At 44.8% G+C, this 15424-nt stretch overlaps 1 protein-coding gene across 1 annotated transcript in view; it reads left to right on the top strand.

Moving 5' to 3' along the window:
* LOC146193974 (cell adhesion molecule Dscam1-like) overlaps positions 1-15424 on the top strand; it is a 640182-nt gene that overhangs the window by 174301 nt on the left and 450457 nt on the right. Inside the window, exon 3 of the mRNA XM_084600664.1 lies at positions 6518-6679. Within this exon, the coding sequence (XP_084456790.1) occupies positions 6518-6679 (162 nt within the window). The remainder of the gene's footprint in view (positions 1-6517; positions 6680-15424) is intronic.

Below are 15424 nucleotides of genomic sequence, written 5' to 3'. Positions count from 1 at the left end.
ATAAAAATTGGTTGAATATTATCATTGAAAAGGGCACTTGTGTTTCCTGTCAGCAAGTCAGGAAACAAGTCTGATGCTTCCAATTATCGTCAACTTTCTTTTTAATGTGCAACTTATAAGCTTTTCGAATTAACTTTGCACAACGTACTTTCCTTCCATCTCAAACATGTCATCACACCAAATCAACATGGTTGCATATCAGGTCGATCTACTTCAACCAACCGAGTCACGGTTATGACGTACGTCTACACAGCAGTCCTTCTGAAAGGTCAGGCTGGCACTATGTACTGTGATTTGAGCAAAGCTTTCGACGTTATTACTCAGTTATAATTCTCGCAAAGCTTCTACTCTCGGGTGTTGAAGTCTCAATCGTAGCCCTCCTGCTTGGCTATCTCGTTGATCGCTTCTGCTTTGTCAGCGCAATGGACAGACCTTCTTCGTTTACCCTGTAACCAGTGGAGTTTCTGAAGGTTTTGTAATAGCCCGATTCTCTTCTCCGTTTTTATTAATACTGTTACTCCGTGATCGAGAGCTCGTTGTTTCTCCTTTATGCTGATGGTATATTTCAAGGTATTAGATTCTTTCCAAGGATGCATGACGTTGCAATCGGACATATCTGCTTTCTCCAATTGGTGCGCGAAGAATGGGCTTACTCTCAATTCTTCCGAAATTGGAGTTGCTCATTTGCTCGTTGCAGGCCGTATCACCGAGCAAGTGTTAGGGTAAGCCTGTGGTGATGTCACAACATTATCACCTAATCATGTGACATGCACAACCTTGTAACGTGATGATGTCACAGCATGGTTACTGACCAGCAGAAAGCTGTCCGCCTGGCGGCTGAGGCCGCGAATAACCAATGTATATTCGCCAGTCCTTAGTCGCGGAGGTTCCAGCCCCCGTTCCTCAGGCCTGCGTACCAGGAGCGGGGAGTAGGGGGCCTCCTAAATCTGTGGAAATAAAAGTTTTAATCAATCAATCAATCACCCTCGTCGTGTGACATACATACCGGAATTACTTGATGACGTCACTACGCTATACGTGAGGTGGTCACGTGGCTACAATGGCAACACTTACACTAAAATACTCAGATAATTAGATCACGTGGTGTATCGAAAAGATTGAAGGACGCGAAATGTGCGAACGAAAGTTGTAAGAGCTTAGGCTTTTCAAAGCTATGAGGCGCTTGGCGCGCTGAAAACTGGGAGCAATGAGTCCTCTTCCTCTAACACAATAATACAGAACCTTAATCAGCGCGCTCGTTTTCTGGAGAGGTTTTGCGCTTAAAGTTGGCTCAGTAATTGCTAAAACGACGAAACTATCAAAATCAAACTGCTCAAACTCAATTGCGGTTTCATTTATGATTAGTGTATAGAACAACTGTTGTGGGGCACGCTTGTTCGCGGTGGTCATTCGCCCGGCGAATCTTGCATAAGCATCGGTGCATTTGCTTTTCGCGATTAAGCGCATAAAAAAATGCAACGACCAATAAATGGGGCAAACGTACACGTAGTTGACATGGAAATAACTATCGGGCCTGAGTATCCATCACCGCGCTTTCTCAGGCCCGCGTCGCCTCCTCCTAAGCACCGGCGCGATTGTGCCATACATCATACGCCGCGAAAGCCGTTGTGCGCGAGGCGCCATTCTTATCGAGCGCCAAAAGGCCGCAGCAGAGCTCCGGGCCGGCGCGCACCCTGACGGATGCCGATGCGGGTTCCGGGCCGATATTCGAGGGGTGCGGCGGATAGCTGCTTCGCGAATGCACGGGGAAAGACGACGCAAGGAAGGAAGTACAAAACAAACAAAGCAGGAACTAGAAAGAAAAAGAATTGTCATGCTGCGTAGCTACAGATAAACGACCTGATTATACAGCAGTGATCAGGCATCGTCGAAAAGAAATTGTAGAAGACATCTCTGTGGTGCAAAAAGGCCCGCCAACGAATAACGTCGGTGTGTCTTTTTCATAATTTACTGCAGCTTCTCTTTGGTTATTTTGCTGAATGCTCATCCGGAAAATACTGTAGAAAAAAGAAAACATTTCGGTTCATGTTTCTTTTGCATAGGTGGCGCGTAAGGGTGTGTCATTTTTGTTGGAGCGCGTGGTTCCCACATTATTCAGGTTTGAATAAAGGAAGCGATTCTCTTCTGGAAATGCGTTATGGATGAACTTAGAGCGCCGCTGTTGCATTTGAATTTATAGTGCTACCTATTCTCGCAAACATATTATTAAAACATGACAGATTTATTCCTTAATCATTAGTCTTACTGAACTTATTCATTATAATCGCCAAACAAAGTGTTTTCGTTGTAGAATGTGTCTCCTTTAATTTTATATTCTATAGTAAACAGGTCTTTACGCTGTAGAGAGATGACCTGGTTCCAATGTACGAAAACCTGATTTTCATGTATTCTTGAACATCTTTACGTCACTTTGGGTTGCTTCTAGACAAGAGGTTGTTGGGTTTGAAAAATGTGTGACTATACACGTATATCCACGAAGGATATGACCTGACACCTACACTAGGCTTAGCCTCATTTTCTTTTGTCCAAACGATCGTCATTTACTTAATAAATGCTGAACGTCTCCTCTATCTACTTTCAATATGGAAGCGGTGGTTGGCGCGCATAGAGCATGCGTTAGATTATTTCTGCGCTTTGTGTTTTGATAACCACTGTAGTCCGGTCGGACTCAGAATTGTGGTACTTTGGCGCATGTCGAAGGCGACTTACTCGCATCATTTCTTTTGGACATATGTTAGTAAATGTTGGTTGGTTGTTTTGTGGGGTTTAACGTCCCAAAGCGAATCAGGCTATGAGAGACGCCATAGTGGAGGACTCCGGAAATTTCTACTGCCTGGGGTTCTTTAACATGCACTGACATCGCAAAGCACACGGGCGCCTTGCTTTTCGCGGCCAGCGAAAAGCGGCCGCCGAGGCCAGGATTAGATCCCGCGTCCTTGGGAACAGTAGTCGAGCGCCGTATACCACTGCGCCACCCCGGCGGGGTTAATAAATATCACCTTATGTATTACCTATACATTCTAATTTTTCATCGATTGGAGTAGCATTGTCTTCGCGTTAGCTATCGCAATTGTTGCCACGATTGGCAAGTGCCGTATGGTATCATCTGTTGGAGGAAGATATCGCAACCCTTTTTTGATCAGGTGCTTTTGATTCTTACATCCCCGACTATTACTACTTTTTTCTAGAAAACTTAAGCATTGCTTCCTTTGGCGTTCTCATAACCTGAAGTACTGATATTGGGACGCTTAGCAGAGCTTGAAGTGGAGTCTGCATGAATTTATGACTAGTACTAAACTTGCCAACAAGTTTCGATCCCAGGTAGCATGTTATCATTGAATACGATGCTGTGGAACTGCAAGACATATTGATCACTGAAGAAATCTGAACATTTTTCTATGCTCCGGCTCAAGCGTATGTACTCCGAAGAAACGGCCATTAAACCGACGTTGATGTGGTGTTTTGAATGAGCGGAGTTGTCTGTAAAAATTATAAGACGAATATAAAATAATTGCTGGGTACTCACCAAGTACCAACGCCTGACTGAGAAACAGGTGCTAGCCCTTCATATAGTTTGGGCGCGCACGCGGAAGACGTAGGACCGGTCGCGTTAAACCCTGCCGGACAATAAATAAAGTTATCACTCACTCACTCACTCACTCACTCACTCACTCACTCACTCACTCACTCACTCACTCACTCACTCACTCACTCACTCACTCACTCACTCACTCGCTCGCTCGCTCGCTCGCTCACTCACTCACTCACTCACTCACTCACTCACTCACTCACTCACTCACTCACTCACTCACTCACTCACTCACTCACTCACTCACTCACTCACTCACTCACTCACTCACTCACTCACTCACTCACTCACAGGTTACGGACAGAAAGATTAATCTAAAACGCTCTTTCCCGTTATGCGTATCGTTACAGTCAAGGACATAAAAGCATGTCTTGGCGATGATTGAAAATGACATAGCACTGTTATCTGCACACACCTTTAGAGGTACCAAAAGCAATTTCAGATTTCCATTAGTAAAGGAAATGTAAAAGTCATCAACATTTATAATTTCGATCTGGTGCTAAACGTTAGTGGAAACCATCTTCAAAAATGATCACGCCTGTCTCTTTCAAGACGCAATGCCTGTTGCCTAACCGTTTTATCATAATAGCCGTTTACTGGGTACGTGGACTACAGTTAGAGTCATTGTAGAGAATGGAGACGCATGTGATTTTATGTTGATTTGTGCATTTAAGTAACGCCGACTCGCCCAGTAGCACACTGTTTGTAGAAGGACCTTCTGTGGTCGGCATTTTCCTAGTCTGCACTGTAATTATAGATGCGTCATTGGAATCGCACCTAGGGTTGTATGATCTTGGATACATAAGAGACACATTTTTGAACGAAGTGCGCCGGATTACCAGCCACCTTATCTTGTCTAATTGCGTGGTACCGTGAAGCTCTAAATTTTCAATACCGTTCGGACCAAAGAGGGTGGGTGTAATGACCGTCTTTACTTCATCGTTAACCTGCAACAAGTACTGCTTTTTAGCTTTGTCAAAATACCTTTCTTGAGCCATGCAGTTTTTGGTTGTTTAAAATTATTATGCAAATATATCTGAAAATGAATACAGATATTGCAACGCTCATAAATAGGCATAATTGTTAAAGCTAAGTATCCTGTCACTTGTAATTTGAGCAATGTCTGTAGGACGTTTTGTAAGGCAGAAGCATTAATACCAGGTGGCCACAGCTTCAGAACACTGTGTCATCTCGATAGCCGGTTTCTTCGCGTCCGCAGCTTCCGCTCTTCTACAATTGCGCTTCGGGTGTGGCCATATTGATCCCTTATGAAAAAGCTGCGCTAAAGCCATTAGTCTTCTTTCATCCTAACTCAAGTTTAAAGCACTGCTTAAAGATTTGTCTAAACCTGGCAAGATCGTGCTGAGCGAAGCGAAACCTGAATAAATGAGTGCTAAAGAGTGCGTGCTTAATTTTTAAAAGGCGTTTCTCATGTCTCCACATATTTGAACAGCTAGGTCAAAAAAATTGGAGGGGCACCTAAGCTTGTCCCCGGCCGGTATGACCTGGCAGCTTAAACGGCTCCCAATTACCGCCTTCCCTTACCGATCCCCGTTCGTGTATAAGTACTTGCTATCCGTTCAAAGAGGCATATTTCAATTTGTGCCTCGAGTACCTCCCCCGTAGCTATTAACAGTCAGTCCTAAGCTGGCCCACTATGTAACATCCTACACAAATATGTACTCACACCGCATAACAGTACTGCGGTGGCCTAGGGACAGCGTATACGCGACTCGGGATACAAAGACACTCCAAAGAGCTGGGTTGCCAGCTCATCAGCCTATGCAAAAGACGAAATCAGACTTGGCTGCATTTGCCAAAGGGGTCATGTCCAAGGCGCCGGCACCGGACTTTTCGCCGAGCGATCCCTTAAACTTTTAATGTATATACATTTTACTTTAATATTAACTGCCTAATTACGGTTTATCTTATCAGAGATAATACATGCTTGTAGGATCTGAGTAAATAGGCTATGTCGTTTTGATGTGCAATACAGCAAGCAGTGAGATTAGGCCTCAGGAATCAGCTCTCGTTACTATTCGCATTATGATTGCAGGTTCTCAGCGCGATGTTTAGTAACAACACTTATTGCAGGAGCTTCTTTTCCCACTTTTTGAATCTATTGTTTTTTGTTTTGTTTTTTTCCTTTTTCATTGCTCAGTGATATGGTTTTCTGAGGATTGTTCTAAATATCACTAAGAGCCCCGAAGACAAGTAGAACTCAGGCCGCCTATATGAAAACAGAAAGTGAACACTAGAAATATGTATTTCGTTTTTTTTTTTTTTTTTTTTTTGCTTTTTGATCATCGTCAATAGCCAAGTTCATAAGGAGGAAAAGATTAAATTGATAAAAGAGAGTGTTATTTAAAAACTGTAGACTTGTTTTTCACTGGCGCTTGAGAAGACGGCGTTCTTTATGGCCTAGTTTAGTATTGCGTGCGAAGCAGGTCAGGTAGGAAATGACCTGATGGGAGAATGGAACACCCACACCCGGAGATGCTCGTATTCGTTTTTAAAAGCATTTATTTAGTCTTACTGTCTTTATTGGGACTATTATTTGAGTTTGCTGATAAGGTGGCCGTTCATGTTTGTGTATGTTTCTTCTGCATGAATAATTATTGTACGCATGCGCTGGGAATTTCAGGTGTGCGTAATGTGACATTCTCGCTAAATACTTAAAAAATGCCCCTTAAATTATACATAGAGCAGATCTCACAGCCCCCCCCCCCCCCCCCCCCCCACAAAAAAAAAAAGAAAAAAAAAAAGGTTGCGCCTACCGACTGCTTCGTTCGAGTTCCTTTAGGATACAAATAGAGCAAGCTGGTGCTCTTTACCTTCTGCAGTTAGCGTATTCAATCGATATTTAATGAAACTTTTACTGAGTTGCAATGTTTTTTTCTGTTGCAGTGGTGTCGCAGCCGTTCGAGGTGCGTGCGTACGACGAGTTTGTGACGCGGGGCAATGCTGCCTTATTCCGCTGCCATCTGCCGTCGTTCGCCAAGGATGTGCTCAGCATCACCGGCTGGCTAAGGGACGACGGCCTGCTCATCCACACGCCACTCAGCGAAGGTGAGCGCCCTACCCGCTTGAACTTGCTCTGCAGCAAAGATGCCTGATGTTCCGTTCCTGGGTTGTTTTGAAGCGTCATTTCGACTTCAAAGTTCACAATGAAACTCCTTATTTTAAGCAGTAGATGCTTGAATATATTACAGCTTGTTGCCAGATTCGCTAGTAGCTCGAATGGCGTCTGCCGAAACATTTGTATTTGGTGAAATTAAAACTATGGTCTACTTCCATTAGATCTGCAAGGCACTGACAATGAACGTTTCTACCCATTTTCTATTCCTCCTCCGGTTCATTCCTGCTGTTTTTCGAAACTGCAAATACAGCTTTCCCTGTGGAAAAAATGAGAAATTGACTCAGTTATACAGAGAACGAACAGAAAATGAAAGAGTGCTAAACATTGTCCGTGACAATTGCACAGGGGCGCGAATGGATCAATTATTCTCCTTTGCTAAAGGAATGCTGGGTAGGAAGATGAGCTACATAAAAATCGATGAGACCACCTAAAAGCAATCTATATTATTTGTTCACACGTCGAAACCTGAGCGAAAACGAACAAACAAAAAGACATCTAAAAAAACGAATGATGGCTATGCGATGTTATCTGACAAATCTGAGTTCGCGGTGTCAGCTGCGCTGCATTTTGCCTTTACATTGATGCATTTCTCATCGCCGCTTTGAAATAAATCTATCCATCATTTTCGTTCTCCTTCCATACAAGGTTAGGCGAGTTTTAGCAGGCCATAGTTGGTGGGTGGTGCTTATAGAAGGCGGCTCCCATTGTGTCACTGGGGCCTCGGATATGGCTGATGACGCTACATGTCATTTTAGGAGATTGTAGTTTTACTGCAGCCGCAGTGAAAAACATACATCGATTTCTGATCGATATGTAATGGGCAGTGTAAAAGAAACGGCAGCTTAACCGAATCCCACTGCCGCATTCCTATAGTTCGATTTTCAAGTTTCAATGCCGACGGAGTGGCTATGCGATAAACTGGAATAGGTGGCCTTGAATTAAGTGAGAACACATCATTTTCAGAAATTCTATCGAAATATAAGCACGCGAGAGTTCTGACGTTTCGTCTCCACCTAAACGCACCGTTTTGAAGAGGCTGAATCAAAAGTCTCACTTTGTAACAGGAAATAATAAGCGCCATGGAACCTTCTCTACGACATACTAATGCTATATACTTTTTTTTTTTAGAGCGCAGCGCTTTGGCGCCCGGTCCTGCGTTTCGCGTCGTCGTCGGCGCTTGCCCTCGTAACCAGCTCCGAAGCTGCAGCGCGCCATCGAACAGTGCCATATGACATCGAACCGAAAGCTAAATGCGACGATGTGAATAAAGTAGAATAAAAATTGTTACAACTAATTTTTTAATTATTAATCCTGTATCAAGTTTTGTGGATCACTCCTGGTGCTTACTTAGTGCACTGCTGCTGGAGTTACTCATGTGGCATCAACATTGTTCCCACCGCTTTGGTTTCGTGGGGCGAAACTAAGAAGGTGCGAAACTATCTCACTTCTAGGTGGGCAACTGAAACGCACCTTCAACGTGAAGACGAATGTAAACGCAGCTTCGTTCGGCTCAAAAGGATCAAGACTATTTCACTTGTCTACACCTGAAAAGCGATGTAAGAGAGTAAAGGTTTCGAAGCAAAAATGAGACTCTCTCGAACACGGAACGGCCGTCTTCCAATCGATTTCACGCTTACCTCTGCTCCGTAGAGATTTATTTATTTATATGATTATTTCTAAGCGGCTGCGGTTTTCTCTAGAAAGGTTTCCAGCCTGTCCCAGCAAAACTGGGTTTAACAGACATATTTTTATCTGCTTTTCGCTTGTTCCGATTCTATTCTGAAATATTATACGCGAATATTTAGCTGGAGGCTGACGTGACAGAAACGTAGAAGTAATGCTTGACAACTTCGTTTTCGTAACATGCTAAAAAATAATTTTTGCCCGTTTAAAGTGCCGCACAAAGTTACTGGAAGCAACATCGGGGCAAGCTACAGCAGCAACCGTCCTTCTGTAGCTCCTTTGTACCAGCCTTGTGGCACGCTCCTGTGAGTTGGCAGCAAAATTGATTGAATGCCGAAACGCTACATACTGATGATTAGAGTAAATATCATTAAACAACGCTATAGGAAAGGTCCCAGTTTTCAATAAGGGAAAGGAATTCGATATATTTTTTCTCAAAATAGGTAAATGCTTCTTATTTCTGACCCCTGTTGCTTCATCGTTTTTACCAATAATACCGGCGGTAGCGTCACAGAAAAATCTATATGTTTCCTTCTCATGAAAGAAACCATTGAAATATTTCAACATTAATAAATTTTTTTTTCGGAGAGAACTATGCTCTTGAAAAAGGGAGTGGTGTGAAAAAATTCATAGCCATGATACATTAGTATGGATGTAGCCCAAAAGTGATGTGCAACGTGTCCATTTTTCTTTCTTTGCACTCCTTCTGATGCCACCTCAAATATTACATGTTTTTCGGCCATATATGCCAAAACATGAACGCCTAGTTAAACCACGAGTTCATCCTTGGATACTACCACCAAGTGGTAAGCTCTACCAAAATATGTCTACAGAATACTTTTATGCTCGTCTCCACCAGTAAACTGCGCATTTAACAAGTTCTCGCAAGAGTCAGACGTACGGGAAGTTCAGCGCAGGTACCTTATCTGCCGTTGCTACTCTAACGCGAGCCCGTCGCATCAGGAGAAACAACAGTGCACTCGCCCTTTCATTCCGGTAGAACAAACGCTTGACTGAAACCGGCTAACTAGTGTAGTGTACTCTTTCAAAACCTCTCTTTGCGCGTTTATTCTTGCCTTTAATGGCCTTTGCATACTTTTAACTTCACATTATATTACTGTCATTACAGAAGCATAATGGTTACCGGCTGTGCTATAATGCTAGGGCGACTTCACCTGTACACGTTAAAGAAGCTATTTTTTTGCAAGTCTGACCAATCGGGTGCAGCACCCAAATGTTCTGAGTATTTTATATCGATTTCGAGGCTGCTCTAGTCGTCCTTAGTCATTCCGTCAGGTCTAGTACATTCGAACGTTACTAGTCACGAGATATAATGCACCTCCAAAACACTCGGTGCCGCTTCTGAGCTGCGCAGTAATGATTGAGGCGGCCGTTAAGGGTACCAAGAAAAAACGCTATAATTTGCAAACTGCTCATTGTGCACAGGTCCTATTTAGATTCGCTCCTAATTTGCCCACGCATTAAGAAAAAATACTCTTAGGCACCCACTGAAAGATTAATCAGTAGACTCGTTTGCGTGCTTTGTGGCATCTGAGTAAGTTCGCTTACCTACGTCTATCTAAACCATTTCTTTTGTGCCGAATGTACAGCACTATGGAGTGCCATGACTAATGTGTTTAGGTGCCGACTTACATTCTTTTAGGTATTTTTATCCAGTTATATAGCGCTGTTCACAGAATGTGCTTTCTGTCACAAAAGTAGGCCAGGCACTGCCCCAGTGCACTAGATTGACACTCCGTGTCGCTGCAACATCCATGGCCCGCTTGAAGATAGTGGTGCTGAAAATCTTTCATTAACCAATAAAGGAAGGTGTGGCCCCCCAAGGAGGACCCACATGCCAGATGGCATCAAAAAATCCCGGGACGTCACTGTTCCGGCTGTCCGGACGAAGGCCCTTTGGCCTTTGTAGGTCGCATTACCCAAGTAGGACTTGCTTCCCAGTCATCTCGCGTAGGGTTGGGGTCGAAGATTAAAGCTGAGTTTTGCTGGCAGGTTCACACCGTGTGGTAGGTATCTTCTGCGTGCCCCACTGGCGCTTGTCGTTGACCAGTGGATCAAAGTGTTTTATAGCAACCAGGCAAAACATCGTGTTTGTGAAAAGTCTTAGAAGCACGCGGTCGTTCGCTTTCGTGAGCCCATTAGTGGGTGCAGGGCATCGGCGATAGCTTTGTTTACAATATTTTCAAAAATATCTAAAACAGACACAGCTCATTTGACAGCGACAACCCTGTGGTCAACGCTCGTAGCTCCCAACTGCGCAAGCTCTTTCATCTTTCTCTGCCAGCTGGTAAACTAGGTGGCATTAATCCCCCCCAAAAAACAAACAAACAAAAAAACAAAAACGAAATCACGGAAGCGTGAGGTGTGGCATTACGAAGTAATTAGCACACGGAGTCACACCGCGGCATCACACATCGACACATTGCCACGACATTGCATCCCACATCACTAGCTAAGTAAGGTTTCCGTCGGGCGATATGCATAACATCGAAGCGAGGTTGGCGGCGGCTAGGTTGGCTAGTACCGTCGGGAACCATCTGTAGGGAGTGAAGTAGCGGCGCATCAATTTTTCCGACAGTCCCGAGCGTTGCACTGTGGCCTATACTCAAACTTGATCCGTAGGTGCATAACTGACGTGCCGGTGTCGAAGGCTGCACCAGCGCGCATCCATAGACTGCTGATGTTCAATGTTGAGGTGTGCAAGTTGGCACGCTTCCTCAGCGCGTTGAGAGAATAGCTCAGCTTCCAGTGCCACTGGTTTGTCTTCAGAAGTGCACGGTATCATCCCTTCCAACATGATCTGGGCGCCCCCTCCATAGATGAGACGAAACGGAGTCGTTTCTTGCATGGCAGTGTTATAAGCGTAGAAAGAGGAAAAGAAAGAAAAAGAAGAGAGAAAGACGCGGGCTGCAACAGCCGTCGTCCACTACCTAAGTGGTGTCGGGTGCAATTACGGCCTACTACAGATAAAAATTCGGTGGCTGCGGGGGGGGGGGGGGGGGGGGGGGGGGGGGCGGGCTATAATTAATATTATTATTATTATTAGCCCCCGCCGCAGCTGAGCAACCTATGCTGCCTCATGCGGGCAGAAGAGAAAATAGAGAAAAAAACGAAGAGGGAGAGAAAGACGCGCGCCGCAATAGCCGTCGTCCACCACCGCACTTGTGGTGGGTGCAATGACGGCCTACAACAGATAAAAATTCGGTGGTAGGCTGGGTGAGCTCCCTATCCCAGCTCCATCAGGGCCAGGACTAGCCACCCGCCTTCACCTCTCCTCCCAGTGCAGTGTGGGACGCCGTCAGCTAGCATTTTTCCGGAGATTTGAACGCGTTCAAGGAACGCCATGCGATAGGAGCGGTGGTGTACCGTACAAACACACTTGCTGGAGAAAGTGTGCTACATATATAACCAATTATATGTAGCACTGCAACGAACGCCGATAAGAGGCAAAAAATGGGGGCCACCGCCGACTCCTCTAGAATATGGGTTGTGAGTTCAGGGAGCGGCCGCTGGTGAGGCTTCTCGTATCGACGCCTCGAGATGACGCCACCAGAGCATGCGCTGTATGAAACGCGGCGTACCGCGCCTATCTGTGCGCTCTGCGTGGAATCATTAGTTAAATAAACAAGGCTCTATATTTTAACATACATCCTGTAAATAGGTGCTGTACGCAATGAATGTCGGCGAATAAAGAGAAGCAAACTTTGTTGCGACGAACATCCAATAGCGTGATGGTGCGAAGGTGCTGCCACAAGGACAAGGCAAGGCTGATCATGCTCTATTGTAGCCATTCAGGGCCTACAGTAAACAATTGGAGCCGTGAGCTAATGCGCACTTAGGTCCACTGTTCTTTCCTCGCTCTTGGCAGTCCCTACCCAACTCCGTCCTACATTATTACTTGAATATACCCCCAACTTCATTTCAAGTTTAGAACTTAATATTTAAGATTTCGCAGAGGGTCAATGAGGGTCATCGGCATATTTGTACGCGAGAACGCTACAGCTTGCTAAGTGATCATAATATGTAAAGAAATGAAAATTTATTGATCCTTGCTCGCCGCAGTGGCTCCGTATAGTTACGGCGCCCGACTGCTGAGACCAATATGTCGCGGGATCAAATACTGTCTGCGGCGGCCGCTTTTCGATGGAGACGCAAAGCAAGGCTCCTGTGTACTATGCGATGTTGTGCACGTCAAAAATCCTCAAGTGGTAGAAATTTCTGGAGGTCTTCTCTATGGACTCCATAACTCGAGTTGGTTTCGGACGTTAAACTGTGCTAAGCCAAACGATTAATTACCTGAACCTGATCTCTGATCGTGCGACCTGACAAATATTTTTGTTGGTGTTGACCGCATATCGGATGTCTAATAGACGTTGACGTTCTTTGAAGTGATGACTTCGAGCTTAATGGTGCCTACCGTGTACGCCAGCCTGCGAAAAACGTATACAGGAATTTTCGAGGCTGCGATCACTTCAGATCGACGGTGCAAGGGTCCGAGTTCGATTTGCATCTCCTTCCTCCCGTATATAAGGAGATGACCGCTAAGGAGCTCCTTCCAACTTGAACATGCCATCTGGCCTCGTGTCATCAAACAATTACTCGCCGACCAATCACAGCTTCGGCCACTTCTATGAGGGAAATTTTACCTGGACTGGAGGGCCCTACCTATGCCGGGAGAATTCCCTTTGTCTAAATAAAGTTTTTCATTCATTCATTCCTTGAAGAAGGAGAAATGCTCGGCGGAGCCCTATTGCACCTCCGACCTAACTACCACTTGTGACCTTCCAAAGGCATACCTTGATTTTTAAAGACTGTAGCAGTTCTTCAAACGAAGGGCAGTGTTTGTAACATGCCCACTACCACGTATTGAGGCATGCTAGTGATTTTTAGAGGCTGCCAGGCTTCAACCGTTGACGCCGATGTCAGTGGAGAATTTGACGACATCGGGTTTTAACGCACTCGCGCTGAAAGCCGGCCAGTATGCTCCTAATTGTTTAAAGCTACGAGCCTTGGTCAACGCCGCAGACGGAGACACTTTTTAGATGGCGTGCCAATTACCGCTCTCGCGCTGAAAGTATAAAAGCTATCAATGGGATTCACGCAACAGTACGTAATGCATTAGCGTTTACTTTACAGAAAACCAACGCAGCCGGCGCTCAGATAAGGAGACATGCTTTGGAAGGCATCATGGCACATTTTTTTTTTTTTTTTAATTCCTATCTCCGAAAGCTGGAGAAAGGGAGCAATGAAATTCTTTGAGAGGTGGAGTACGTGCATGCGCTGTGGTAGCGGCAGAAAAGAGGAATGTTTTCGTTTCACATTCTGTCGCCTTTAGAAGAGAACTTTCTAGAGTACACCAGTTTTGTATTTGTTGTTTTTACTTACTGATTGCAACCTTATGAACTGCCTTTTTTATTTTTATCTGTGAATCTTTGTCTTGAATTGCCCCTCCTGCATGGGCCAAAATATCGTCCTCCAGTATTTTCAGATAATGAATAAATTATACGTCACGTCTACCCTCCCACTCTCTCTCTCTCTCTCTCTCTCTCTCTCTCTCTCTCTCTCTCTCTCTCTCTCTCTCGACAGCATTAAACAGAGGGTTTGACAGCTAATCATTGAAAAATTCTTCCTCATCCCATATGCAAGCTCAGATCGCTTCATAAAAAGTAGGCCCCTTGGCCGTCGGGGAATTCGTTTTTGCAGGACCCTGCAGAACTGATCAGGCTCAAAGAAGTTACTTCAGGCGGGGTCCTATTTCTCCTTTCTAATTTGTTCTCTTCATACGCACCGGTGAGATTTCTACGCACCGTGACAATATGTTGTTCCATATATTCGGCACGTTACAATGAACTGTTGAAGTTGAGGACCTGGTGTGCAACCTCCTCAGCCTCCTCCTTAATCTAGCACTGTAGGAAACCATTTTCTATGCTCATTCTTTTTTCTTCCAAAATGTTTCATCCAAAGCCTTGTCGTTTTGAAGTAGTGTTCCATCGGTTCGCATGCACCCTTTAACGCGTCATTAATGATTAACAGCAGGTCTCCCGAAGATTTGTGAACCCAAGAACATAACAGTTGCGGTAGAGGTATTAAGCTGCAAAATGCCTTTAATTCAGTCGAACCTACTGATAGTAAATTAATTATATGCTGGTGCTGTCTATAGAGTTTCTGTAAGAAATTCACTACCGTGCTCTTGTTTAAACATAATACACAGTAGCAACTGAGACTCAGTTGAGAGCACTTGACCGCACTATTTACTGCAAATGTAACGCCCAGTTGAAGCTGATGATTTATGGTGTTTCGCCCAGCCATGGTACTGCAGGGGTTAAGGCGCTCGCCGGCTGTGTCCAAGGATGCAGGATCGAATCCCGGCCTCGGCAGCCGCTTTTCGCTGCAGGTGAAAAAGCAAGGCGCATGTGTCGACGTCAAAGAACCCCAGGTGGCCGAAATTGCGGAGTCCTCGACTAGGGCGTCTGCGTTAACAGCTGAAAATAAACTGAAAATTTCGTGTCCAAATTAATCACTTGCAAACTGCAGTTACCCACGCAATTCGAAATTCCCTTCACATGCCCATTTAGCTGGCATAAGAAGGTAGATGAGAACTCAGGAGGATTTCTTTGAGGCCGAAATATTTCAGAATTCGGCTCGAATAGTCCGTCATCGCGTTTGGTACTGTCATTCCTTTACACCGCACATAACAAAAAATGGCCGTGTATCCCAAATTCATTTTTTCTAAAGAAAGCAACCAATGACAACGATGATTCGACCAAGAAAAAAGAGACGATGGGTTGCTGAAGAAGCGCTTCGTCCGGTCCTTGGTCTGGTTTTCCGTATTTTCTTTATTTTTGTGTGTGATGAGTCCTGCCAGCATGGAAACAAACAAACTAGCCCAACAGAAAGTATTGCTAATATAGCGGTGTGGTTTTATGCCAGCCAATAAACATTTCCTTCTTCCTATTGAACGACGCGCTACC

Source organism: Amblyomma maculatum, chromosome 4, assembly GCF_055883805.1.
Source record: "Amblyomma maculatum isolate TAMU_Amacu chromosome 4, ASM5588380v1, whole genome shotgun sequence".
In the NCBI taxonomy this organism is placed as follows: Eukaryota; Metazoa; Arthropoda; class Arachnida; order Ixodida; family Ixodidae; genus Amblyomma; species Amblyomma maculatum.
This window is presented reverse-complemented; position numbering and strand designations above follow the sequence as displayed.